At 61.7% G+C, this 26,019-nt stretch overlaps 1 protein-coding gene across 1 annotated transcript in view; it reads right to left on the reverse strand.

Moving 5' to 3' along the window:
- Positions 1-19,989, reverse strand: part of LOC100603077 (mucin-5AC) — a 51,825-nt gene extending 31,836 nt beyond the window's left edge. The window contains 32 exon segments of the mRNA XM_030810054.1: positions 63-106; positions 715-877; positions 1,083-1,211; positions 1,689-1,845; positions 2,255-2,494; positions 3,514-3,687; positions 3,797-3,910; positions 4,075-4,213; positions 4,477-4,628; positions 4,891-4,991; positions 5,669-5,721; positions 5,802-5,904; positions 5,907-5,936; positions 5,939-6,055; positions 6,313-6,439; positions 7,747-7,841; positions 11,189-11,353; positions 11,435-11,566; positions 11,654-11,729; positions 12,220-12,330; positions 13,241-13,380; positions 13,581-13,697; positions 14,098-14,196; positions 14,199-14,213; positions 14,301-14,514; positions 14,628-14,737; positions 15,559-15,649; positions 15,958-16,072; positions 16,436-16,699; positions 17,019-17,076; positions 17,914-17,991; positions 19,917-19,989. Coding sequence (XP_030665914.1) covers positions 63-106; positions 715-877; positions 1,083-1,211; positions 1,689-1,845; positions 2,255-2,494; positions 3,514-3,687; positions 3,797-3,910; positions 4,075-4,213; positions 4,477-4,628; positions 4,891-4,991; positions 5,669-5,721; positions 5,802-5,904; positions 5,907-5,936; positions 5,939-6,055; positions 6,313-6,439; positions 7,747-7,841; positions 11,189-11,353; positions 11,435-11,566; positions 11,654-11,729; positions 12,220-12,330; positions 13,241-13,380; positions 13,581-13,697; positions 14,098-14,196; positions 14,199-14,213; positions 14,301-14,514; positions 14,628-14,737; positions 15,559-15,649; positions 15,958-16,072; positions 16,436-16,699; positions 17,019-17,076; positions 17,914-17,991; positions 19,917-19,989 — 3,796 coding nt within the window.
- Positions 19,990-26,019: the final 6,030 nt, after the last annotated feature.

The raw sequence follows: 26,019 nt of genomic DNA on the forward strand, positions 1-26,019 counted from the left end.
TCAGAGGCTGGGCACAGACAGAGAACCCCAGACTCCAGCCCCAGGGGCTGCGGGCTGCTCACCCTCAGCTTTGTAGGTGCACTCCACGCCGCACTCGGTACAGAGGCTGGAGACAAGGAGGAAGGGCAGGCCGATGCGTGGGGGCAGCCGTGTGCCTTCCACGGGTATCCCATGCTACCAATGGCGGGCAGGGAGCAGCTCCAACAGGGGTGGAGTTCCCTGGGCACTGCATTGTACCCCCGGACTGGGGGACAGGTGGCTGGCCCCACCTGGGTCCCAGCAGTTGTCTCTCCAGGGTCAGCCCAAGGTCCCTCCCTCGTGGGGCCCCTCCAGTCAGGTGCCAGGGGAGGTGGGTGCCAGAGTGGAGCCATTACTTTCCAGGGGTGATTTTAACAGGGACCCTGGGGCTCCATCTCGGCCCAGCTTTCCCCTGCTGCCCCATGAGCCCCTCGAGCCTGCTCCCCAGAGGTTGTGCTGGTTTTCTGCCCAGAGGAGTCCTACACCCAGTCCCGCCTCTGTGACTCAGGACATGGGGGTGCTGGTCCCTGAAAAGCTTATGTCATAGACACCTGGGCCAGGACAGGACCCACAGCTTCAACTCCAGTAACAGGGAGGTCCCCAGCCCTGCCGCTCCCAGCCCCACCCAAAGCCCAGGCCGTGGCCAAATTCCCCTGCATGCTGCAGGCTCCACATTCCTCCCCCCAAAGGACTCACCAGGACTGGCAGTTCTTGTCCGAAGGCACCACTGTGCCTGGCTGGTAGGACTTCCCATGGACATGGCACCGTGGTGGCAGAGGCGGGGTCGGGCAGGTAGCCACACACTGCATCTTGTCCTCATCAAAGATGGGAGCCTCTGGTGGGCACTTGGGGTAGCAGCCTGTGGGCCAGAGAGGCCAGAGTCACAACCAGACCAAGTGTCGTCCTCCTCGCTCCGGAGGGCTCCGCCCAGCCCCCAAGCAATGGGCCTCGTGGACAGCACCGGAATGTGCTGGAAGCTGGGGCCACAGAGGCTCCTCGAGGGATCAGGAGAAGGCCACAGGCGGCGGAGCCCAGGCCACCCCTCCCGGCCGGCCCCAGCCCACCTTCCAGGCCCCGGACGTCCCGCAGGCAGTCTCCGCGGGGGTTCTGGCAGGTCCGCAGGCAGGGTGCCCCACAGGGCTGGTAGTGCCACTCGCACTGGCCTTCAGGGTTGTAGTAGTCGCAGAACAGAGCTGCAGGGAGGAAGGAACAGAACAGAGCTGCAGGCTCGGTGGGGCCCCAGGCACTCACTCGCAGAGGCCCCGCACCCCAGGGCTGCTCTAAAGCCGCTTCCCTCCCCTGCACCTCCTGGCCATCGCAAGATGGGGACAGGGGAGGGTGGGCCAGATCGGGACCCCCCAATTATCAGGGTGCCACGGAGGCTGCCACCAGAGTGGGGTCTCCAGTCAGAGCAGCTCCAGCAGTGCCCGTTCCCGGCAAGGCTCTGAGTGGGCTAGAGCTGGGCAGCTCTGCTGACCCCTCTGCCCAGAACATTCTACCATGCCAGCGACCCCTCCGTCAGCCACGCCCTCCTCTCTGGGCCCAGGTGTTTCTGTTTATTTGGAAATCTTCCCCACCCCACCCCCCGCCCCCACGCATCAGCGGCGAGTGTGGTGGGGCACACCCTGCTGGCGCTTCCTGTTCTGCCCCAGGCACCCACTCGCACTCACGGCAGATGCTCGGGGTCCGCCAGGACACACACAGGCCCACTTCATGACAGGCCTGGGCATAGGTGGCCACGGCCGTGCAGAAACACTCGCAGTCACCCCCTGAGTCGCAGGCACACACGTCGTTCACACAGGCCTCATAGTACCTGGCCGACTCCACCTGAGGGAGATGGGGCTTTAGGTTCCAGGGACCCCCCACCCACCCCGTGGGCTCTTGGGGACCGGGCCCATGCTGGCACATTGATTGGGGCCGAATTCCAGTGGAGCTCAGGGAGGGCGAATGCCCATCCCCAAGTGGCCGGCTGGGCCCATCTGGATATCCACAGGTCCCAGGGCTTCCTCGGCAGCCCTCGGGGTTAACATCCCCCAGGGCCCCGAAACCACAGCTGACAGGTATCAGAGCTGGAAGCCCAGCCCCTCTAGGCGAGGCCACACCAGCGCCAGTCCCAGCAGCCCACACCCTTGGTTGGCAGCTGTCCCCCAGCCCCCATTCCCTTCTCCCTTCTGGGGCCTCCTTGGATCACCATGACCCCCTTGGGCCCAGAGAAACGCCCCCCCGGCCAGTGTACGTGTGCGTGGCAGGCGGCGAAGGTGGGGCCGTGGAGGATGCTGCACTGCTTCTGGGCCCAGGACTTGCGGAAGGGGTTGGCTGTGCAGGGGTCCTTTGGCTCCAGGGCGTCTGGGCAGGAAGGGGAGAGCTTCCAGCTGTTCCCGAACTCCAGCATGTCCCCCACCACGGACCAGCTCCGTGTGGCAAAGTCATTGACGGCGATGTCGTCGAAGTTCCCACACAGGCCACAGACCCTGCCCTGCAGAGGCACCGGGAGAGGTGCAGGTGGGTGCAGCAAACCCAGAAGGCCAGAGCCCCCGTGCCCCGCAGCCACCTCCCCTCAACCCAGGGCCCCCTGCCCTGCGGCGGCCTCCTCCTACCCAGAGTCACCCTGCCCCGCGGCCGCCTCCCCCCACCCAGGGCCCCCCTGCCCCCTGGCCGCCTCCTCCCACCCAGGGTCGCCCTGCCCTGCAGCCACCTCCTCCCACCCAGGGTCACCCTGCCCTGCGGCCGCCTCCCCCCACCCAGGGCCCCCCTGCCCTGAGGCCACCTCCTCCTACCCAGGGTCACCCTACCCTGTAGCCGCCTCCTCCCACCCAGGTGGCCAACAGCGACCACAGGTGCTGCTTCCTCCTTCCCACCTCCGGCTACACCTGGGGAGGCCCCAGGCAGTGCAGCTGAGCACCGAGGGCTGGGGCCAGACGCAAGCCCCTCCTGGAGGAAAAGGAGCTGACGTGGCCTCGAAGGACCCGCCTGAGTCCTGACCCCGGCGCCTGTGCATGGCACCTCACTGGGAGATGGGGTCTTGCAGATTGAGGTAATGAGTGGGTCCTGAATCCAATGCCTGGTGTCCTTATAACAGATGGAAACTTAGATCCAGTCACAGGGAGGAGGCCGCGTGAAGACGGGGCGGCGATCCAAGCCAAGGCGATCCAGCCAAGGAGCGCTGGGGTCCCCAGCAGATGCAAGGGGCCAAAAGGAGCCCCCAGAGCCTTCTGAAAGAGCTCGGCCCTGTGGATGCCCTGCTGGACTTCCAGTGTCCAGGCTGCGGGCAAATCCGCCAGGGTGCGGGCCTTTGCTCTGGCCCCAGAACACTGACACCCAGCCAAGGAGTCTCCTGACCGCTGCCCTTGCCAAGGCTCCGTCACCCCCACTTCCCACCCCGCTTCCATCTCTATGTCTCTGTTCCTCTCGTCTCTGCCCACCTGTTCCATGCACCCCACCTCCAGGTTTCCAGCTGGCCCTGGCCTGGACGAGGGGCGTGGTCTCACCTTGAACTCGGGGGCTGGGGTTGATGAAGATGCTGGTCTTCTTGTCCCACAGCAGCACCAGGCCGATGTCGGTGTCCACCACCAGGTAGATACCCATCTGCCCGATGGTGTATGGCACCTCCTGGCTCTCGTCCGTCCCGATCACCTCCACCTTCCCATGGCTCAGCTTCAGCTCGGAACCCTGCACAGCAAGGGGTCGCTCAGGGCCCCCAGCGAGAACCCCAGCCCACCTGGCCAGACGCTGCCATGGGAGCCTCCCGCAAGGCACGCGACCGCCTGGCCTCGCTCACCCCCAGGAAGATCTTGATGGCCTTGGAGCAGGTGGTCCCCGTGGTGCCGCAGGGGACATTCTCAGTGACGACACGGAAGGAGTCCTGGGCGCTGTCTTTCCCGCCACAGTGGTTCTGGGGAAGCAGAGGCCGTCAAGGACCAGGCAGGCCCTGCCCTTCTTCCCGCAAGAAGGATGAGGCAGGGACAATTTGTGTGCACCCTGGGGCAGCCGCAGAGAGGCAGTGAGCAGCTGCGGGCCATGGGGGACGCCGTGAGGACCCCAAACACGCCGGCTCACCTGTACCAGCGTGTACTTGCAGTTTCCGTTGAAGCTGTAGCTCTGCCTGTTGAAGGTGAGGTAGTGGCCCTCCCCGGACACGGTGCAGGTGGCCAAGCAGGGGTCATCTGTGCACCGCCACATCCTGCTGTCACAGGTGCTGGGGGACATCTGGGGGTCAGGCTAGAGCACACACAGGGGTGCCTGCCTGGCTGGGTGCAGCCTTCCTACCCCCAGGGGGACCTGGCACCACAGACACGTGCCCACTGGGCCTCCCTGGCTGGGGCTGCTGGTGGCGTCCAGCCCTGAGTCTGTGCCTTGTGTTTTCCCGGGCCCCCTGTGCTGGGGGCTCACCTGTCTTTAAGGAGGGCCTCTGGTTTCCTGGGCCTGACACCCGCCATGGGCTTTCAGCCCCCGGCATACCAGGTGTTGCAGCCCACCCGGATGGTCTGGCCGGCCTGGTAGCTGGCCTCGTTGTGCACGCAGAGGCAGTCCTCCGCAGTGATGCAGCCGCCCTCGCCATCCGCCACCAGCCCGTCGGGGCACACGCAGCCAGGCACACACTGGGGGCTGTACTGCAGGGCCAGCAGACACCACTGAGTGATGGGGCAGGGCACGGGGCCTGCCAGGTCCTCCCAGGGACAGCTCACCCGAACCGCAGTGGAGGGACCACAGGACCAGGGAGTCCAGGAGCGCATGGGCAGGGGTCCTCCGGGACGTGGGGCAGCCCATGGCCTCATGTGTCGGAGGCTCACCGCTGCCCACCCTGGGGGCAGGCACCCTTAGCAGGCAGGGGCGGATGGAGGGTCTGTCATTGGGGAGTCCTCAGGGGCTTACACAGGTCATGTCCAGGGTGTGGCAGCTCTTCTGACAGCCGGCCCCTGCATCCCCAGGTGTGGCATTGCGGCAGTCGAAGAACACCATGGGTGCAGCACACACTGGGGAGGGAGGGGCCGTCAGGGGGCCCAGCCACAGGCTGCTGCAGCACCTCAACCGTGTGTTCAGGGAGGACGTGTCTGTGCCATGTGCATGTGCATGAGTGGGTGTGTGTGCATGAGTGGGGGTGAGTGCATGTGCATGAGTGGGTGTGTGAGCGTGTGCATGAGTATGAGTGTGTGTGCATCAGTGGGTGTGTGTGCATGAGTGGGTGTGTGAGCATGTGCATGAGTGGGTGTGTGAGTGTGTGCATGAGTATGAGTGTGTGCATGAGTGGGTGTGTATGCATGAGTGGGTTTGAGTGCGTGTGTATGAGTGGGTGTGTGTGTTGCATAAGTGGGTGTGTGTGTGCATGAGGGTGTGAGTGGGTGTGCATGAGTGGGTGTGTGAGCATGTGCATGAGTGTGAGAGTGTGTGCATGAATGGGTGTGTGTGCATGAGTGGGCGTGTGAGCGTGTGCATGAGTGGGCATGAGTGTGTGAGTGTTATGTGTGCGCCCACACCCTCCTTTCTTCCCCCTTGCTGCCTAGAGGGCACAAACCATGCCTGACACTGAGCAACTGATCGACAACTACCAGCCCTGTTGACTTGCAGTGGGGCTAACCCTGAAGCCATTTTTCAGGATTTCTTATGGAGATGAGGAGGCTGGGGGCCGCAGTGCCTCCTTTCTGGCACTCACATGAGGTGGGGGCTTGGCCTCTGATGCAGCTCAGCTTCCCATGCGTGCAGGTGCTGTGAGGAGATGGTGGTCAGAGCCTCACCCTGGGCCAGGAGGTGCCAGGGACCCCCCAGTCCACAGTGGGAGCTCTTACCAGACAGCCCCGCTGTCGTGCACCGACTCCCCACTGGGGATCATGGAGCCCCTGTGGTAGCAGGGCCAGTTGCTGGCCTGCACACACTTGCCCGTGTCGTCCAGAAGGTGCCCTCGGGAGGGATACAGCCATCCAAGGGATGAAGCCAACACCGCAGGTGATGTCCCCCTTGCTCAGGGAGCGGCAGGTGGGCTGGCAGGTGCTGACATGGTGGTGGTAGGTCATCGACTTGGGGCAAGTGGTCATGGGCTTTGCTGTGGGATGCCAGGAAGAGGGATTCTCAGGACACAAAGCCCGGCGATGGGCAGCCAGCAGTGAGTGAGCCCAGCCCTCTCAGCTACCCTCCCCTCCCCTCCTTGGCCAGGTCCAAGGCCACACTGACCTGGGCACTCCTTGCCCTCAAGCCCAGCACAGAGGACGGGGGCCCTTAGAGCACCTGTGCACACCAGGGGCCCCCCAAGACCCGCGGCCACCCAGCGAGGGAAAGGGACTGGGCTTGGCGGGCACTCACTGCAGACGCTGTCCCTCCAGCCGCTGAGCTGCACGCCCTTGGCGGCACAGGCGTGCACATAGGATGACAGTGCAGCGCACAGGCAGTCCTCGCTCCACTCACAGTTACAGGTGTCAAACATGCAGTTCTGCGGGGAAGGGGGTCATCGGGGCATCAGAGACCCCAGCCCACACCTGGTGGCCCCCCACGTCCTGCAGGCCACACATCCAGCAGCCAGGGTCCTCCCATCCCAGGTCTTCCTGCCTCGACCCCTCCGTGAGTCCTCACAGGCATCCCACCCCCTCAGCAGAATTGCTTGGCATGTCATGGAGCAGAACCACTGTGCAGAGCAGGGGTTACTGGGAGGACCAGGTCCTTCATCTCTGTGACCCAACAGGTCCAGCCATGCCCAGCTTGCCTCAGACACAGCGCATCAGCTCAGCCTTGGCCTAATTCCCATTTGGCCCCTGGGGCCAGGTGGGCAACAAACCCCTAAAGTTTAGCCCCTGGGCCTAGTGTAGTGCTGGAGGTGCAAGAAAAATGCCATAAACATGGTTAATGAATGAGTGAAGGAATGAATGAGGAAATAAGTGAGTGAGTGGATGAGTAGGTGAAGGAATTAGTGAGTAAATGAGTGAATGAGTGAGTGAAGGAATGAATGGGGGAATGAGTGAGTGGATGAGTAATGAGTGGATGAGTGAGTGAGTGGATGAGTGAGTGGATGAATGAGCAGGTGAAGGAATTAGTGAGTCAGTAAATGAGTGAATGAGTGAGTGAAGGAATGAATGAGGGAATGTGTAAGTGGATGAGTGAGTGGATGAGTGAGTGAATGAGTAAGTGAAGGAATTAGTGAGTGAGTAAATGAGTGAAGAAATTCGTGAATGAGTGAGTAAATGAGTGAGCGGATAGGTGAATAAGTAGATGAGTAGGTGAAGGAATTAGTGTGTGGGTAAATGAGTGAATGAGTCAGTGAAGAAATAAGTGAATGAATGAGTGAGTGAGTGAAAGGGTGAGTGGGTGAGTGAGTGAATGAGTAAGTGAATGAGTGAGTGAATGGGTGAGTGAGTGGGGGGGGTGAACGGGTGAACAGGTGAGTGAGTGGGTGAATGGGTGGGTGAATGGGTGAGTGAGTGAATGGGTGAGTGGGTGAGTGAATGGGTGAGTGGGTAAATGGGTAATGGGTGAGTGGGTGAGTGAATGGGTGAACGGATGAGTGAGTAGGTGAATGGGTGAGTGTGTGGGTGAGTGGTAAATGTGTGAATGAGTGAATGGGTGGGTGGGGATGTGGGGAATGGAGCTGGACAGACAGACTGGCTTCCAGCCCCTGGTGCCCATCACAGCCTAGAAAGGTTAGTCCTGCCTGCTGAGCCCCCCAGTGCCCTCCCAGCCCTCCTGGAGGCAGCCTTGAGGCTCAGTGGCTGGAGCCACACCGGGCCAAGAGGTGGCAGATGTTACCGAGTAGTAGGTGCCCGGCTTCACGGCAGCATGGCACCGGCTGAAGGGGCCATCAGCGTCGGTCAGCTGCGAGCACCAGTGCTGAGCATACTTCTCTGTGAACAGAGGAGGGATAGGGTTAGGATTAGGATCAGGCAGCACACTCATCCCACCCAGCTTGGCCCCTGGTGTGGGGTTTGGGGCACCAGCTTCTCTGGGCAGTCTGACGTTGGGCCCTTCATCCTGCTACACATTCAGCTCGGGTGGTGCAGCGCCCTCCCCAAGGGAAAGCTCCCCCAAACGCAGGGTACAACGTCCAGAGCCGAGGCTTCTCTCGTTTCCTGCATGTCCCAACCAGCCCCTCACAGCCTCTCACAGTGCCGCCTTCCAGGGACGTTAGTGACCACCACTGTGGGCAGACAAACCGAGGCCCTTCTGGCCACTCCACTGGGCTCAGTGGACCCTGGCTTCCCAGGCTGCAGGAAGGAGGACAGAACCAGCAAGATGGGATCCCACCTCCCCATGGCTGGCGCCCAAGCTCTGAAGGCGAAATGAATGAATGACTGAGTGAGTGAGTGAGTGGGTGGATGAGAGAGTGAGTGAGTGGGTGGGTGAGTGGGTGGATGAGTGAGTGAGTGGGTGGATGAGTGAGTAGGTGAGTGGGTGAATGGGTGAGTGAGTGAGTGAGGTGAGTGGGTAGTGAGTGGGTGAATGGGTGAGTGAGTGGGTGAGTGGGTAGTTGAGTGGGTGAGTGGGTGAATGGGTGAGTGAGTGAATGGTTGAGTGGGTGAGTGGGTGAGTGAGCGGATGAGTGGGCGAATGGGTGAGTGAATGGTTGAGTGGGTGAGTGGGTGGTTGAGTGGGTGAGTGGGTGAATGGTTGCATGGGTGAGTGGGTGAGTGGGTGAATGGGTGAGTGAGTCGGTGAGTGAGTGAGTAGGTGAGTGGGTGAGTGGGTGGTTGAGTGGGTGAGTGGGTGAATGGGTGAGTGGGTGAGTGGGTGAATGGGTGAGTGGTTGAGTGGGTGAGTGGGTGAATGGGTGAGTGAGTGAATGAATTGTTGAATGGGTGAGTGAGTGAATGAATTGTCGAGTGGGTGAGTGAGTGAATGGGTGAGTGAGTGAATGGTTGAGTGGGTGAGTGGGTGAGTGAGTGGGTGAGTAGGTGAGTGGGTGAGTGGGTGGTTGAGTGGGTGAGTGGGTGAATGGGTGAGTGGGTGAGTGGGTGAGTGGTGAGTGGTGAGTGGGTGAGTGGGTGGTTGAGTGGGTGAGTGGGTGATGGGTGAGTGGGTGAGTGAGTAGGTGAGTGGGTGAGTGGGTAAGTAGATGAGTGGGTGAATGGGTGAGTGGGTGAGTGAGTGGGTGAGTCAGTGAGTAGGTGAGTGGGTGAATGGGTGGGTGAGTGAGTGGGTGAGTGAGTGAGTTGAGTGAGTGAGTGGGTGAATGGGTGAGTAGGTGAGTGAGGTGAGTGGGTGAGTGGGTGAGTGAGTGGGTGAATGGGTGAATGGGTGAGTGAGTGAGGCGAGTGAGTGAGTGAGTGAGTGGGTAAGTGAGTGAGTGAGTAGTTGAGTGGGTGAGTGGGTGAGTGAGTGGTTGAGTGGTTGAGTGGGTGAGTGGGTGAGTGAGTGGTTGAGTGGGTGAGTGGGTGAGTGAGTGGTTGAGTGGGTGAGTGGGTGAGTGAGTGGTTGAGTGGGTGAATGGGTGAGTGAGTAGGTGAGTGAGTGAGTAGGTGAGTGGGTGAGGTGGGTGAGTGGGTGAGTGGGTGAGTGGATGAGTGGGTGAGTGAGTGGGTGAATGGGTGAGTGAGTGGGTGAATGGGTGAATGGGTGAGTGAGTGGGTGAGTGAGTGAGTAGGTGAGTGGGTGAATGAGTGGTGAGTGGTGAATGGGTGGGTGAATGGATGAATGGGTGAGTGAGTGGGGAGTGAGTGGGTGAATGGGTGAGTGGGTGAGTGGGTGAGTGGAGTGAATGGGTGGGTGAGTGGGTGAGTGAGGTGAGTGGGTGGTGAGTGGGTGAGTGGGTAAGTGGGTGAGTGGGTGAATGGGCGAATGGGCAAGTGAATGGTTGAGTGGGTGAGTGGGTGAGTGAATGGGTGAGTGAGTGGGTGAGTGAGTGAGTAGGTGAGTGAGTGGGTGAGTGGGTGAATGGGTGATTGAGTGGGTGAATGGGTGAATGGGTGAGTGAGTGGGTGAGTGAGTGAGTGGGTGAGTGAATGGGTGAATGGGGTGGTGGGTGAGTGGCTGACTGGGTGAATGGGTGGGTGAGTGGGTGAGTGGGTGAATGGGTGAGTGAGTGAGTGGGTGAGTGAGTGAATGGGTGAATGGGTGGGTGAGTGGGTGAGTGGGTGGGTGGGTGAGTGGGTGAGTGGGTGAGTGGGTGAATGGGTGAGTGAATGGTTGAGTCGGTGAGTGGGTGAGTGAGTGAGTTAATGGGTGAATGGGTGAGTGAGTAGGTGAGTGGGTGAATGGGTGAGTGGGTGAGTGGGTGAGTGGGTGAGTGGGATGAGTGGGTGAGTGAGTGGGTGAATGGGTGAATGGGTGAGTGAGTGGGTGATGGAGTGATGGTGAGTGAGTGGGTGAGTGAGTGAGTGGGTGAGTGGGTGAATGGTGAGTGGGTGAGTGGTGAGTGGGTGAGTGGGTGAATGGGTGAATGGGTGATGGGTGAGTGGGTGAGTGGGTGAGGTGGGTGAGTGGGTGAGTGAGTGAATGGGTGGGTGAGTGAGTGGGTGAGTGGGTGAGTGAGTGGGTGAATGGGTGAATGGGTGAATGGGTGAGTGAGTGGGTGAGTGAGTGAGTGGGTGAGTGAATGGGTGAATGGGTGGGTGAGTGGGTGAGTGAGTGGGTGAATGGGTGGGTGAGTGGGTGATGGGTGAGTGGGTGAGTGGGTGAGTGAATGGGGAATGGGTGAGTGGGTGAGTGGGTGAATGGGTGAGTGGGTGAGTGGGTGAGTGAGTGAATGGGTGATGGGTGGGTGGGTGGGTGAGTGGGTGGGTGGGTGAGTGGGTGAATGGTTGAGTCAGTGAGTGGTGTGAGTGAGTGAGTTAATGGGTGAATGGGTGAGTGAGTAGGTGAGTGGGTGAATGGGTGAGTGAGTAGGTGAGTGGGTGAATGGGTGAGTGGGTGAGTGAGTGAATGGGTGAATGGGTGGGTGAGTGGGTGAGTGGGTGAATCCATTCCCCACATCCCCACCACCCCACCCTGTGCAGGGGTAGGCGGTCAGGGCCGATGTCGACCAACAGAGACTTGCACCCTTTCTTTGACCCTGAAGCAGGTGCGCCATATTTCTGAAGCTCCACATAAGCCGGGGTAGGCGCCCACCATGAGCCTGTCCTTGGGCCCCTTCGTGATCCACCCCACCCGGCTCACAGGCACACACAGGGCCGGCCTTGCTGCCTGCAGCACCAAATGGAAGCAGGTGAACCAGTGCCAGGCGGCCAGCACAGAGGCGAGCTGTGGACACACGTACCATTCTCCACGCTCAGGGAGCAGGGGTCCTCGAAGCTGTTCCTGATGTTGGGGCAGGCGGCCTGGGTCTTGAAGGTGTTGAAGAAGGCCGCGGCCATGGCCTCCACCACCCCACTGAGGGTCCAGAAGTCATCGGCCTGGATGCTGTTGAAGTTCCCACAGAGACCTGGGGGCGGGTTAGGCAGGTTGAGGACCATGTGCCCCGGCCAGAGTGGGTGGGCTCCAGCCCCGAAGGCAGCCCTCTTACCGCAGGTCTGCCCGCGGAGCTTGGGCGCCAGCCGCACGAACAGCTGCATGGTGGGCACCAGCTGCAGGTTCAGCTGCAGGCCCAGGCTGGTCTGGGCGATGATGAAGAAGGTTGAGGGTCTGAAGATGGTCACTGGCGGGGGACAGAAAGGACAAGGGTTTTGCTGGGGGGTGTGGGGCGGGACCCCAGGCAGCCCCAGGGTGGGGAGGAGGCTGCCACCCTCACCTGCAGAGATGGGCAGCTGGGTGTAGATCTGGTTCGGGAACACTTCCCCGCTGGCCTTGATCACCACCACCTGAGGGCAGCCAGACGTGTGAGCGCGGGGCAGGCTTGCGGCACCTCAGCCCCACGGAGGCTGTGAAATGTGCCTACAGGTGCCTGGGAGGCCTTTCCCTGTGGCTGCAGGTCCTACAAGGTGGCCTTGTGCTTGCCCTGATTTTCTGAATTTTCTGGAGGACCATGCTTTTTATTCTTCAGTAAAAACCAAAGTTATTAACCAAACATAAATTGACTTCAGTGGAGAAGCCATGCTGGCTGCAGATGCGCCGAGTCCCTCCTTCCTGGGGCCCCTCGGGTCAGGTATGGCGGCCCAGGCGGCCTGGCCCTGAGCTGCTCCCTTTACGGACAGTCACGTGGACCCATAAGTAATGGACACAGCCCATGTTGCTGGAGGGTCCCCACCTCTCGCTGTTCACGCCAGGGATGAAGGGCTTGGGCAGAGGTGACTTGCAGAAGAGACAGGCCCCTCCCCCTTCCCAGGGTTTGCCCTGCCAGGCTCCACTCACCTTCTGCGCCCCGTCCAGGCTCAGTATCACGCTCTTCAGGCAGGTCTCGCTGTCCGTCAGCCCACATCTGTGCAGCTCAGCCAGTACAGTGAAGGCACTGCTGTCACAGGGCTGCGGAACAGGACACACTAGGGGTCCTCACACTCCATCCAACACCCAGCTCGCCTGGCCCTGCCCCTCCACCCAGCTGTGCTCCTCTCTCTCTCACTAGAAACCCCCACTCCACCATCCCAGTCCCCGAGAGGGAGATGTGCTAGGAGGCCCCCAGGTGTGGACACCCAGGCACACAGAGAAATCTGCATGCACCCTGGGGAGGCCACACTCTGCAACGCCAACTACAGGACCCTCTGGGAAAGACAGCACTCAGAAGGTGCAAATGCCAGCAGCTGCCAGGGGCTGGACGAGAGAGGGGTGAGGAGGCCAAGCTCCAAGGGGTTTGAGGGCAGTGGAGCCGTCTGCGTGAAACTGCTTGGCAGGAACAAGACATTGCACATCTGTCCTAACCTGTGGAATTTCATCACCACGAGGGGCCCCATTGTCAACCATGACCTGGGAGATGAGGGTGCCAGTGCAGCCTCCACCCCAGTGCAGGGTCTCATCTTGGGGAGACTGTGTGTTGGGTGTGGGGTGTCATCTGGGAGAGACTGCGTATTGGGTGCAGGGTCTCATTGTGGGGAGACTGTGTGGTTGGGGGCAGGAGTACTTTGTGCTCTCAATTTCTTTGTAAACCTAACTATTCTCAACAGTAAAGTCTGTTAAATAAACAGCCCAAAGTGCAGAGGGCCCAGTGCTGGGTGGGGCCCAGTGCTGGGTGGGTGCTGGAGGCTCTGATCTGTAGCCTTCATGGCCCTGTGAGGACTAGCACTGGGGAGCTGGAGTGCTTCCTTGAGGGCTCACCATCGGGGACCCCCAAGGGTCACCCTAGGGGCAGCAATGACATGCAGCTGAGCTGGGGGAGCCTGTGGGAGGCTGGCCGTGGGCCCCCTCTGTCCGGCGAGCCCCCCAGGCAGCGAGGCCGTACCTTGGTCAGCACATAGCTGCAGTCCCTGTGCACCGTGTATTGCCTCTCGTCAAACGTCGAGAAGTGGGCACCTCCAAGCACAGAGCAGGTACCTGGGCACGGAAGCTCCTGGCAGCTCCACCGGCCTCCGGAGCAGGTGCTGAGATCGAGAGACGGTGCCATGTGGGTGCCGGACCCAGGAGACCAGCCTCCAACCTCCGTGTCTGGAGGCTGACTGGGTCTCACCCAGGCCTGCCTACACTACAGCCCAGACGAGGGCACCTGCCAGCCTGGGTCGCAGCCCCCAGCGGGTCTGTCCCATAGCATAACCTGGGGGCCTGGAGGGGGGCCAGGACCTATCAGTTGGCACAGTCTGTGGAGTAGGTGGCCCCCGGGGCATAGGCGGCCCCACTGTAGACACAGGCACACTTTGACGCAGGGACACAGCCAGTCTGGCTGATGTCGTCAAGCACCATCCCTGCAGGGGTCAGGCAGGCCTATGACGGGCGCCTGCTGGGTCCACGTGGTGGGTGTTGCAGGGGAACAACATGGCGGCCCTACAGCGAGCTGGGGCCTCAGCCAGCCTCAGGGGCCTGGGACAGGGGCCTCAGCCAGCCTCAGGGGCCCGGGACACCTCGGGCCAGGGGCATCAGCCAGCCTCAGGGGCCCAGGACAGAGTCCTCACCCAGCCTCAGGGGCCTGGGACACCTTGGGACCGGGGCCTCAGCCAGCCTCAGGGGGCCAGGACAGGGGCCTCAGCCAGCCTCAGGGGCCGGGACACTAGGACTGGGGTCCTTCTTTGGAGGCTTGGCCATGGAAGCACAGCCCCCTACTTCCCGGGGTGCACCTGTGTTTCCCAGGGGCGGGGGAGCCTTAACCCTCAGGGCAGAAGCAGCCGGCCACACAGCGGTCCTCGCAGGCCTGGGAGTGCTCCTGGTTGGTGCAGGTGTCTGTGCAGGGGGAGCGGCACTCGTGTTGTTGGGGCATTTCTGGGCTGCGGGAGGCAGAGAGATGGCTCACGTCCTCCCGCCCCTGCCCTCCCTGCCAGAGGGGTTGGGGGACAGGGGGCCAGGACACTCACGGCAGAGGTCAGGGCCCCACCAGTCCTGGGGCAGCCCCCCTGCGTGGGCGCACTGCCGGGAGTACTCGGCGAGGGTGTGGCAGACGCAGCTGAGCGGGTCGGTGTCTTCACAGAAGCAGAGGTCTTGCCTGCAGGCCTCCAGGTAGCTGCCAACGTCCACCGGGGCCGTGCAGCCAGAGAACAGCTGGCGGTGCAGGAGCTCCTCGCAGATGCCCTGGGACAAAGGCCACAGCCTGTCTGAGTCCTCGTGGGGGGTCTGGACCGGTTCCCAGGCTCACAACCCCTCCTCCTCAACCTGCTGGGCCCTCTGTTCCCTCCAAGGCTTACAAAGCCAGTGGAGCAGTTCCTCGGGGGTTCAGGGACAGGGTCCTGACACTGCTCCGTGGGGTCGTCCATCTTCTGCAGGTTCCCGAACTCCATGGGTGTCAGCTTGGTGTCTTCGGCAAGCACAGAGGCGGGCTCTGCCTGAAGGTCCCGGTACCTGTCAGCCCAGCACCCGAGCAGCAGACCCCCAGGGCCGGGTCCCTGGGGTGGGGTTAGGAGGGCCATCAGTGGCTCCTGCCCCCTCTGGATGCCTGAGTTGTCCCGACTGCACACGCTTGGCCACCCCATGCATGCTGCTGGGACCCTCAGGGGGTCTGGAATGATGGGGAGAAACAGCCCAGGAGGTTGGTGTCCGGGCCGCAGGGTGCCGCCAGCTGAGGCCTCAGCTGACCCAGGATCCTGGTCTTCTGCCAGGCTGGCTGGAGCCTGAGCACCTCCCAGTCCACAGAACCCAGCCAACCCAGCACTGGGCCTGCCTCACCAAGGGCTGCTGGACACCCAGGCAGACTCAGTTCCCCACAGAAGGACACCCCATACTCGGGGCTTGTATGGGGCTTCATGGGCCTAGCAGGCGGAGGCGGGGAGTGGGGTCTTGGCTGGTGCAGGTCACATTTGCAAGGCCACTGCCTCGTGGCAGAGACTCAAAGGCCAAGGGGGCAGGTCTGTCATTTCAGGAGAGGGCGTGCGGTCAGGGGTCACCACCCAGAGCAGCCACATGGAGCAAGGGGCCCAATGGGTGATTTGCTCCCCGCTTGCACCCCTGGGACAGGCCAGCATCACATGTGTGCACATGTGTGCTGTGCTGGGAGGGAGGGCAGCTGCATCTGTGCATCTGCGCATGTGTGTGCCCGCAGTGTCGGAGGGTGTGTGTGCACACAACACTGAGCCCCCAGGGGACACTGAAGAAGGGGCTGATGGCGCCGTGGGGCCTTACTGTGGGAGAGGAGCTCGCTGACCACGGGCATCCTGTTGAAGTCCCCACAGAGCCCACAGGTCTTGTTGGCGTATTTGGCGTCCAGCTCCAGCTGCAATGGGAGAGACATCAGACACCCATCCCCACCAGGCGCAGATGGACTGATGAGGCTCGAGCCTGAGATTTCCGAGGAGGAGCTGAGGCCCACAGAAGAGACACCCCTGAAAGCAGTCTCCATCCTGGGGGCACAGACCCCGGGACACCACTGGTGTCTGGGCACCTGTTCTTGCCTGCTGTGTGGGGTGGAGTCTGACCCTGAATGGGCCCAGGGCACCTTCTACCCTCTCTGGAAAGGCTGTGGGAGCAGGCTGGCCCTCGAGGGCTGGAGTTGCACACCGGGACACCCCCACCCAGCCTCACCAGCAGGCTGTCATCATGGTTCCACATGAGGACAAGGCCCAGCCTGGCCTCCACCTTGGTGTAGCTACTGCTCTGCTGAATGAGGACTCCAGACTGGCTGAAGGGCAGCAGGACCCTGCGGAGGAAGGCAGGGCTGAGGGGCTGGGAGCACAGTGAGGAGAGACCCCAGGCAGGGCAGATGCCTGCGGTCACAAATGTGACACGGTCATCGTGACCGTGAAGTTGCGTCTGGGATGGGGACATTGACCCCTGGAGTTCTGGGGTCACAAGGAGCTAGGAAGGGGCAGAATAAGAGCCTGGGGATCCCAGGAGGGGCAGGTGGGCCATTCGAGGGATGAGGGAGGGCCCACGTCCAGCTCCACTCTCAGGGGCTTCCTGAGAAGTCCACATCCCTCCCAGGACTGCGAAGCCTCGTGACCACCCGGAAATGCCATCCCACACACTGCATGGCCCCCACCATCCCAGAGCCCAGACTCACGGGCAGCCGTTGACCAGGACGGAGCCCTTGGTCAGCTGGATGACCACACCATCCACCTTCATGAGGATCCTGCTCAGCGTGGGGGCCGCTGACTCCTGGCTGCGGCGTAGCTGGACGTTGAAATCCTCGTAGGCGGCGCCGTAGTGCTCGGAGAACACGTAGTTGCAGAGGCCAGGGAAGCGGAAGACGTCGCCGTCGAAGGTCTTGTAGTGGAAGTTGCCCCAGGTGCTGCACACCTGCCTGTTGTGCTCCGGGTTGGAGGCTGCGGTGGAAGCAGCGTGGCGTTTGGGGGCATCGCCCTTGTCCTCGCCCTGCACCCCCTGCCCCTGCCCTGTACCTCCTGCTGCTCCCAAGGGTCCTGCAGGAGGTGCTGCTGCCCTGGACGGGGCACCCAGGCTCCTTCCTGCGTCTGGGAAGTCCCAGAAACGTGTGCAGGGAGGTGCTGGGCCCTCTGGCTCCAATACCCACCCAGTGGCCACCCAGAAGGCTGGGGCCCCTCTCCACCCGGCACCTCCAGGCCTGAGCGGGGAGCTCAGCAAAGCCATGCCCCTTCCCCACCCAGGCCTCCGGGCTCCACTCATCTCGTACCACAGGGATGGTCCTCAGAGATGGGAAGACAGTCACCCCACGGAGCGGGACCCCTGAGGAGACAGGGGCTGGTAGGATGCATGCGCGGCCCCAGGTGGGGCGGGGGCTCCGCAGCCAGAGGAGACGTTCCAGAGTCAGCAGGTCCCGGCTCCTGGCTCCGAAGCCGAGTCTGGGTTCTGCTGCGTGTTGGGCCTCCTCCCACCCACCCACCATCTGCACGTTGTGTGCTTGTGGCCACACACCCTGCATTCGGTGACTTTCTAATTCCTCCCGGCTGTCACCAGGAAGAAGCCTCCAGGGGCTGCCAGCTCTCACACGCCCGTGGGCCTCAGAACCTGAGTCTGCATCAGCAGCTTAAGACAATCTCTTAGGTGCTGAGATTAGGCATGTCTGGCCCGATTTGGAGAAATGCAATCTGAGAGTTTACCCGAAGCCCCCTGCCCTGGCTGCCCTCGCCTGCCCTGCCTCTGCCAGGGCTGCTGGGCCTCCACGGGCTCCCGCTAGCACGAGCCACATGGGGATGGCCGGCGCCAAGGGAGATGCCCCATGTTGCTGAAGCGTCAGGAGGTGAATGGGGGGACACCGAGGCAGGACCCAGCTCCAGATCCCCGGAGGGTGACCGGCTCCCACGGTACATGGGCACAGCCAGTCTGCCCCACCCTGCAGCTCCTTCAGAGCCTGAGCGCTGCAGGGGGCTGGCCCAAGGAGAGGCAGGTAGTGTGACCGACCAGGGCCATGGATGTGGGGGTGTCCTCCTGTACCCCCAGGTTTGGTCCTCAGCAGTGGCCAGCTGGGGAGCCACCCTAAAACCAGTGGCCCTGGGGGCCGTGCCATGCAGTGGAGGGTGGAATCTGACAGGCTTAGGGTGGGGGCCGGATGCTCAGACTCACCGCCGGGCCCCCGGGCGATAGGAGAGAGGGCGGCGTGGTGCTTGTAGCTGGATTCGGAGGAGCCATCCTGGGCATGGCCTGCAGAAAGAGGAGGGGGGCTGAGCCCAGATGCAGGGTGGCTGAGGGGGCTCAGCCTGCGGCCATAGATGCAGCGTGGACACCAGAGGGACGGGAGGCCACAGTGCGTGGGGGTGGCCCGTGCGAGGGCTCTCTCTGTGCTGGGTTGGGGGTCCTAGGGGGCCTCTGTCCATGTGAGTCAGAAGTCTGAGCCCAGACCCTCCAGGAGCATCCCCTCAGCCTGGCCCCATGGAGCAGGTGGCGTCAGGACCCTTCGCCCCGATCTGGCATCCCCATCTATTCATTCCCACTCACTGCCGAGCATGCCAGGTCCTGGCCTCCACTCCCACGTTCGGGACCCCTGTCCAGTACAGTGATCCCACTGAGGGGCTGGAGCAGTCAAAGGCATGGGAGGGGTCGGCCCCAAGACCACCTGGAGGACCCTGCCTCCCTACAAGCAGTAGACCCTGCAGGAGGCTGATCTCCAGAGTCCATAGAGACTGTGCCAATGTGCAGAATGTCACCAGATTTCAGCCCGGCCCAGCCCCGCACAGCCCTGCACAGAACCAGCATGATGGGACCAGAACCCAGCCCCACACAGCCCCGCACAGCGCCAGCATGGTGGGACCAGAACCCAGCCCCCCCGCACAGCCCCACACAGCCCAGCCCCCGCCACAGCCCCCGCCACAGCCCCCGCACACAGCCGCCAGCCATGGTGGGAGGGGCGCCCGGCCCAGCCCAGGACCCTGCAGAGAGGGGTCTTGGGGAAAGCTGTGATTCGCCTGCACCCCAGACCCAGCTTTCCAGTTCCCGCAACTGGTGTAGGGGTCCTCAGGCCAGGCTGGGAGACCCCCCTCGCCCCCACACCCTCTGCCCCCAGTGGGGCCCAGTGCATCAAATCCGTCAGTGGGCGGAGGAGGCGTTAGCATCTGCAAGCCTCGTGGGGCAGATAGAGATGACGGCCTGAGCCTCACTTACCCAGTCCCGGCCCAGGCCTGCCCCCACCTTCTGAGACCCCGCAGTCCCCAGCCCCGCCCTCTCCTGGGAGCAGCCCCGGGAGAGAATTCCTGCTTCTGAGATGAGGGTGGTACAGATGAGGAATGGCGGGGCAGAGTCCGACTAGGCCACAGCTGAGGGTGTCACGGAGACACCGGGAGAGGGTTCTTCTTGCTCTGAGACTGCCTGGAAGAGGGCCAGAGGCTGGGGACAGGGCTGGTTGAGGGACCTGGTTGGGCCATGTGGCCGTCTCGGCAGTGCTGAGGTCCCTGTCCTGCTGTTCGAGGAGCGCCCACCCCCCTCCAACCCCAGGCATTACCCCATGGGGGCACATGGTCACCAGCGGACCCGGGCCCAGGTGTCCCTCAGAAGCAGAGGAAGGGACCTGCTGGCCCACCAAGGGGCAGTCCAGAGCACAGGACCTGGAGCCTCCCCCATCACCCTCTTAGCCTCAGGCCGGGGGTGAGACGGTTCCCCTGTGGACCTCACCATCACATCCCTGCTCAGAGGCTGACACCCCCCCCAGGAGACCCCCATTGAGGCCCAGACAGGCAACTGAGCTAGTGAACTGGGCACGTGTGGGGTGTGCAAGGGCAGGTGCCTGGGGCTGATGCCCTGACCAGGCCCAGCAGGGGCCATGAGCAGCTGGAGATACGGTGGGCCGGGCGCTGTTGGCTGCTGGGGACAGGTGCAGGGATCCAGGCCGGGAGGGAAATCCCAAGACCTGAGCTCCTACTTCCCTGCCTCAGGGAATGGCCCAGCCTCAGAGGTCCCCGAAGCCCAGAGATCCCTTCCCAACCCCATGACGGGAAACTGCTCGTTGGTGGCCAGGCCACAGGCAGGGGCTATGCTGCTGGGAGCCGTTCATGGCACATGCAGGCTGCCAAGAACCCAGGGCAAAGCCTGAGCACCACCCAGGACCAGTAGAGCGGCCAGGGGCCGAGCCATACCTGTGTGCCGGGTGCCGGCCAGAGCGAGAGCCAGGGCCCAGAGCGGGGCCAGCTTCCTCCAGCCAACACTCATCGTGTGGACGGTGGGGAAGAGTGCCCTGTCCCTCGGCAGCCTCTGAGGAGGGACCCAAGGTGGCAGAAGGCTTTTGTAGCCCCAGAGCTGGCTCCGGCCCCGTGCTTCACGTGGGTAGGCAGGGTGGGGCCTGTGGTTCCCCCTCACCCAAGTAAACAGTGGGTGCTCACTGCGGGCTGGCCAGCGGCCGGTGGCAGGCGGAGATGGGTGTGTCGGCCGGGTAGAGCCCAGTTTCTGAGGGCTCCCCCAAGCCCTGGCCTACAGGGGTCCTCCCCACATACCCCACCCTAGACTCTCCCTGGGCACCGTGCCATGCCCAGCAGCCTGTGAGTTCCCGGTGCCGAGAAGTGAGTGCTCAGAACAGCCTTAAGGCACCCCTTTGACACTAATCCCTCTGCAGCAGGATGGGGGACCCAGCCCAGCCTTTCCCTTTCCTGCCATTCCTCCCATGGCTGACCTCCTGGTTGGACCCTCCACATGGGCAGTGGAGCTGCCGACCTTGGCTGGGGAATGTGTGGCTGCCTGGGAGGGAGAGGCCAGCCCCAGCCCCGTCCCAAGCTCCTCATGGTCACCTATTTCTCCATTTCTGTGCCTTTTCCTCCCCATGTCTTAGCCCAGGTGCCTGGAGAGAGAGCACACGCGGCAGGAGTGTGGGGAAAGGGAAAATGAGTGAGTGAATGAATGAGTGAATGAGTGATTGAGTGAGTGAGCCAAGGTGTCCCTGAGGCCAGCCACATGCTGCCACTGAAGTAGTGCCAGCCAGCCTCACCCTCCCTGGAGAGGGGCTCCTGGCAGCAGCCTCCAGACAAGTGACAGAACCCCTCCCTCACCATGCAGCCCCTCCCAGCATTGCCCAGGAGTCCACCTGTGCTTCTGTCTCCTGGCCCCAGGCGGGCAGGGCCAATTCAATTCACATGATGATCTCTGGCCACCAAGATCCAGAAATGCTCAGTACCCTCCGGACAGGAAGCTGTTGACTGGTCAAGCAGTCCCAGCACAGAAAGGTCCCAGTGAGTCTTTGGCCTGAAGGGCTCTGGCTGAGAAGGTTCTGTTGTGTGATGAACACTTGCCCAGACCATGGGTGTGTGGCTGGACACTGGGGCTGGACTCTCCCTCCCAGGCAGCCACACACTCCCCAGCCAAGGTCGGCTGCTCCACTGCCCACATGGAGGGTCCAACCAGAAGGTCCCCCATGGGGGGAATGGCAGGAAAGGGAGAGGCTGGGATGGGCCCTTTGCCCTGCTGCAGAGGGGTTAGGGTCGAAGAGGTGCCTCAAGGCTGTTCTGAGCACTTGCTTCCAGCTCTCCAGGGACCCGTCCCAAGCTCCTTATGATTGCCTGCTTTCCCATTTCTGTGCCTTTCTCTCCCCATGTCCTGTCTTAGCCCAAGTGCCTGGAAAAAGAGCACTTCACATATGGCAGGAGTGTGGGGAAAGGGAAAATGATTGAGTGAGTGAAAGAATGAGGTAGTGAATCAGTAAGTGGATAAATGAGTGAGTCTATGAGTAAATGAGTGAGTTAAAATGAATGAATGTGAATGAGTGAGCGAGTGAGTGAATGAGTGAATGAACCGGTGAGTGAATGAGTAAATGAGTGAGTAAATGAGTAAGTGAATGAGTGAGAGAGTGAATGAGTGACTGACTGAGTTAATGAATGAATGTGAATGAGAGAGATAGTGAAAGAGTGAATAAGTGAGCAGTGAATGAGTGAATGAGTCAGTGAGTGAGTGAATGAGTGAATAAGTGAATGAGTCAATAAGTGAGTGAAGGAGTGAGTGAGTGAATGAGTGAGTGAATGAGTGAGTGAATGAGTGAGTGAGTGAATAAGTGAGTGAATGAGAGAGTGAATGAGTTAATGAGTCAATGAATGAGTGATTCAACGAGTGAGTAAATGAGTGTGTGAGTAAGTGAAGGGGAAATGAGTGAGTGAATGAGTCAATGAGTCAGTGAGTGAGTGAATGAGTAAGTGAATGGGTGAATGAAAGAATGAGTGAGTGGGTGATGAGTGAATGAGTGGGTAAATGAGTGAGTGAATGAGTGGATGCGTGAGTGAATGAGTGAGTGAATAAGGATGAGTGAATGGGTGAATGAAAGAATGAGTGAGTGGGTGAATGAGTGATGAGTGGGTAAATGAGTGAGTGAATGAGTGGATGCGTGAGTGAATGAGTGAGTGAGTGAATGAATAAGTGAGTGAGTGAATGGGTGAATGAATGAGTGGGTGAGTGAGTGGGTGAGTGAATGGGTGAATAAGTGAGTGGGTGAGGTGATAAGTGGTGGTGAGTGAGTGAATAAGTGAGTGGGTGAGTGAGTGAATAAGTGAGTGGGTGAGTGAGTGAGTAAGTGAATGACTGACTGAGCGAGTGATCACATTGGAGGCTGAGCGGCTGACAGGGTTAGGTGGACCACCCCAGCCACTGGTGCTTCAGGAGGTCTGACCCAACCAGGTGTAGCCAGGGTTCCCCTGCCCTGGCCCACGACTGGACACCAGGTCGCCTGGTGCTGATGAAGGCAGAGGAGGGTCCTGGTAGTGGACAATGGGCCCCGTGGTGGGACCAGATCCCGGGGCCAGGTGGTTATGTCAGTGGGGCATAGGGAAGGGCTGGAGGATCTGCAGGTGTGACCGGGACCTTGGCCAGGGCCTCATGTGAGTGCCCGCAGGCCTGCCCCCGTTACGCCCTCAGAGAGACAGGAGGCAGTGGGTGACTCAATGTCCAGCCCCCAGCAGAGGACAGGCCTAAGTCACTGGCCCAGTCCATACCGTGACCTCTGAACAGTCTGAGTCACCAGCTTGGCCCTCAGAGGGGAGTGCCCCCTGCGTGTCTGAGGCTGGGCCAAGCCCCGGGGCACCTGGCCAACTGGCCACCCAGGCCTTGCCGCCCCAGCCACAGCTTTCTCCTCCCTCAACCAGACGTCACCCAGGGCCGCTGCTGGGGTCCAGGCTGAGGTGACATCCCCCTGCCAGCGTTGGTGACCCCTGGCTGTGCTGGGCTTCCTCTTGGGGCCTGGGCTCAGGCACCCAAAACCTCTGGGCATGGGCCACGGGCTGACCGCCTGGTCCCATGAAAACCCCGCTGGCCAAGGTCTCAGCTGACCACCTGGTCCCATGAAAACCCCACCAGGCCGAGGCCTCAGGAGGCCTGAAGCCAGTGCCTACAGTTCCAGAGCCTACAGCCTCAGGCTCCAAACACCCAGAACTTTCCAGAAAACCCACTGGGCCTTGTTTCTGAGCCCTGTGGGGGTTTCCTGTGTGTCCCCAGGGGCAGTGAGGTCCTGGCCACGCCACAGGCCTCAGAGGGGAATCTGAGGTGGTCACTGCAGGCTTACTGGGGGCTCTCAGAGGGTGCAGGCAGGGCCGGCCGAGCCGCGGCGCAGCCACCTGGCTTCTGGTAACCCTCCCTGAGGCCTAAAGCTCTCATCATATTCCTGGGAGTCCCACCCACCGGAGGGCTCCAAACCATCTCCCGCCCCCTCAGCTCCCAGCCCCCCATCTGGCACAATAACTCCTCCTGCTGCCTCCCAGCAGGGGCCCTGGCCAGGCCGGCTGGATACCTTCCCCCAGCCTGGGGCCGGTGTCAGCTCTGAGACCAGCAGCCAGGACAGGTGTAAGGCCAGCGACTTGGCCTCAAAATCAGGATCACTCTTCCCCCGTGAGCTCCCGACCTCCCGTGGTAGCCGAGCACAGCACTTGCATCTCGGAATTCTGATGCCCCGGCCACCCTGCCCGCAGCGCTGACCATTTAGTGGGCACGGCTGCACGTGCGGTCCGGGTGGGGCTGCGGCAGGGGCCTGGGGGCCGGTGTCTGAAAAGCAGGTGCATCCCTTAAAGCAGACCCTGCCTCAGCCCCTGAGAAGGGTGATGACCCCACCAGGCAGGAGTCCACCCTCCTGACTTGCACCTGCACCCTCAGGTGAGAGGCACCTTCAGGAAAGGTGTGTGCCTGGGACCAGTAGCTGCCTGTTATCTGGAAAGTGCTTGCAGGAGGGTCCCCAGGGCGGGGACAGTGCCAGGCGGGTGGGAGCTTTTGCTTCTGTGGGATGTGCAGGAGGAAGGCTGTGCATGGGGGTGGCAAGTGGGCTCCGCCGGGACTGCAGCCCACAAACCTTCACTCTGCACTCTGGTGCGGGAGGTCCCACAGCTCTGGTCCTGGGCGGCTGCCAGTGCCCTTCTCTCCCCGGGATCTGACAGGCGAATGCAGACAGGAGGGCACTGGAGAAAGGGCGGGGGTCACGGCCCTGATAGGAGCTCCCAGCCAGGTGTTGCCACAGAGACAACAGGATTGGGAATGGAGGGAGGCCTGGCCACATCCCAGGGCAGCGCTGTCTCCTGCCGCCAGGTGCTGACCCTGCCTCTGGCCCCCCAGACTTGGGAGGAATCGCGTCGGATAGCCGTTTGTCCTGGGTGACTAACTCAAGTGAGATTAACCGCAGCCCGCGCCGCATCCGGTGGGGAAAGACCCCTGTGGATGGCTTCGGCCCCACAGAGCTGGGAGAACAGCCTGGGGTATCCCAGGGCCACTTCCCCTGAAGGAGAGAGTGAAGAGGGTCCTGCTCCCAAGGACCCCCCAGAACTCCCTGGGAGCCCCTTGGACATACCCATAGGTGTGTATGTTCCAGGTTTCTCAGCCCCACCAGGCCCAGCGCACAATGTTGGGGGCACCTGGCCCAGTCTGCCCTCCAGCAGCATCAGGAGAGGCCCCCAGCCCAGCCTGAGCCCAGCCACGACCCCCCAGCCTGGTGGTTACTGGCCAGGTGAGCAGGGGAGGGAAGCACTGGTTTCAACATCGCAAGCCCTGGGCTGGGCTCGCAGTCTGCCCCCAGCCTGTCGCTTCCATCCCAGTTTCCGGGCACAGCCCCTAGGAGGTGACCTGCAGGGCCGCTGGGGTCAGCCTGGCTCTGGCTGGCAGGACCTGGGGAGGCCACGCCCACCGTAAGGCACCCAGGATGGAGGGCGGGGGTCTGTCCTGGGGAGACCAGGGGAGGGCAGCTCCACACACCCTGCCCACAGGGAACCCCAGGGCTCTGTGGAACAGCCATCTTCCCTTCCAGGCAGGGGGTGGCGTAGGACGCTGGCAGTGCCTGCTGTGGGGCCCTGAGCCCATGCATTACCCTCCTGTACCATCTATTAAATGGCTCATTTAGAGCCCACTGCTCAGAACCCTGCTGCCCTAGGAGGAACCCAGCCATGCACCCCCACAGCGTCCAGGCATTCTGGGTCCAGAGGGGAGCTCAGTGCCAGCCCGCCCCACCCTCCTCCTAGACTTGGGGCCACTGGGGGCCTGCAAAGCGCCTGTGTCCTCATCCACAAAACGGGGTGGAGCCACCATGTTCTGCCATGTCTGCCACTTCCACGCTCTGAACATAGCCTCTCTCGTGCCTGGTGGTTCAGAAAATGATGGTAGCTTAGCACCTGTGACCCTCAGTCTCGCCGAGGCCGGGGTGGGCCGTGGGGCCCAGGACAGTCCCTGGCCGGGCCTCTGACAGCCCGTGTTCTGGGGGATGTGGCAGAATCAGGAAGCCTGATTAGGCTTCGTGTGGGAATTGGAGAATGATTTCACAGAAAGACAATAGCGTTTCTCAGCGCTGGGACCAGGATACGCTCCAGCTTTGGAAGGGGAGGCGCCCTGGGCGGGGCTGGGAAACTGACACACGAATTATCAGAGGCTGTTGACAGAAAGAGCAGGCTTCAGTGGCGGATTTTTACCAAGCCAGGAACTTACACAATAAGGAGGAAGGAGTCTTAAATTTCTTCCCGGCTTTACCAGGGGGCCCGAGGGAGAGCTGTGGCGGATGTGCCCATGGCAGGGTTGGGTGGCCCTTGCCCAGAGGGAGCTGAGACCCTGCTGGGCCCTCTGGGCGGGGAGGGGGCAGAGTAAATTTGATTTTGTGCCGGGGCTGCATGATCTGGAGCCTTCCTACGTTTATTTATTTTCTTTGAATCACTGGACAAACAGAATTCCTCCCAAGATCTGGCCTGGGCTACTGAAGCTCTGGCCCCCAAGGCCCACGGTTCTGGCCAAAGCATCAGTTCCCTG

The sequence above is a fragment of the Nomascus leucogenys genome, chromosome 4, assembly GCF_006542625.1.
Source record: "Nomascus leucogenys isolate Asia chromosome 4, Asia_NLE_v1, whole genome shotgun sequence".
NCBI classification, from domain to species: domain Eukaryota; kingdom Metazoa; phylum Chordata; class Mammalia; order Primates; family Hylobatidae; genus Nomascus; species Nomascus leucogenys.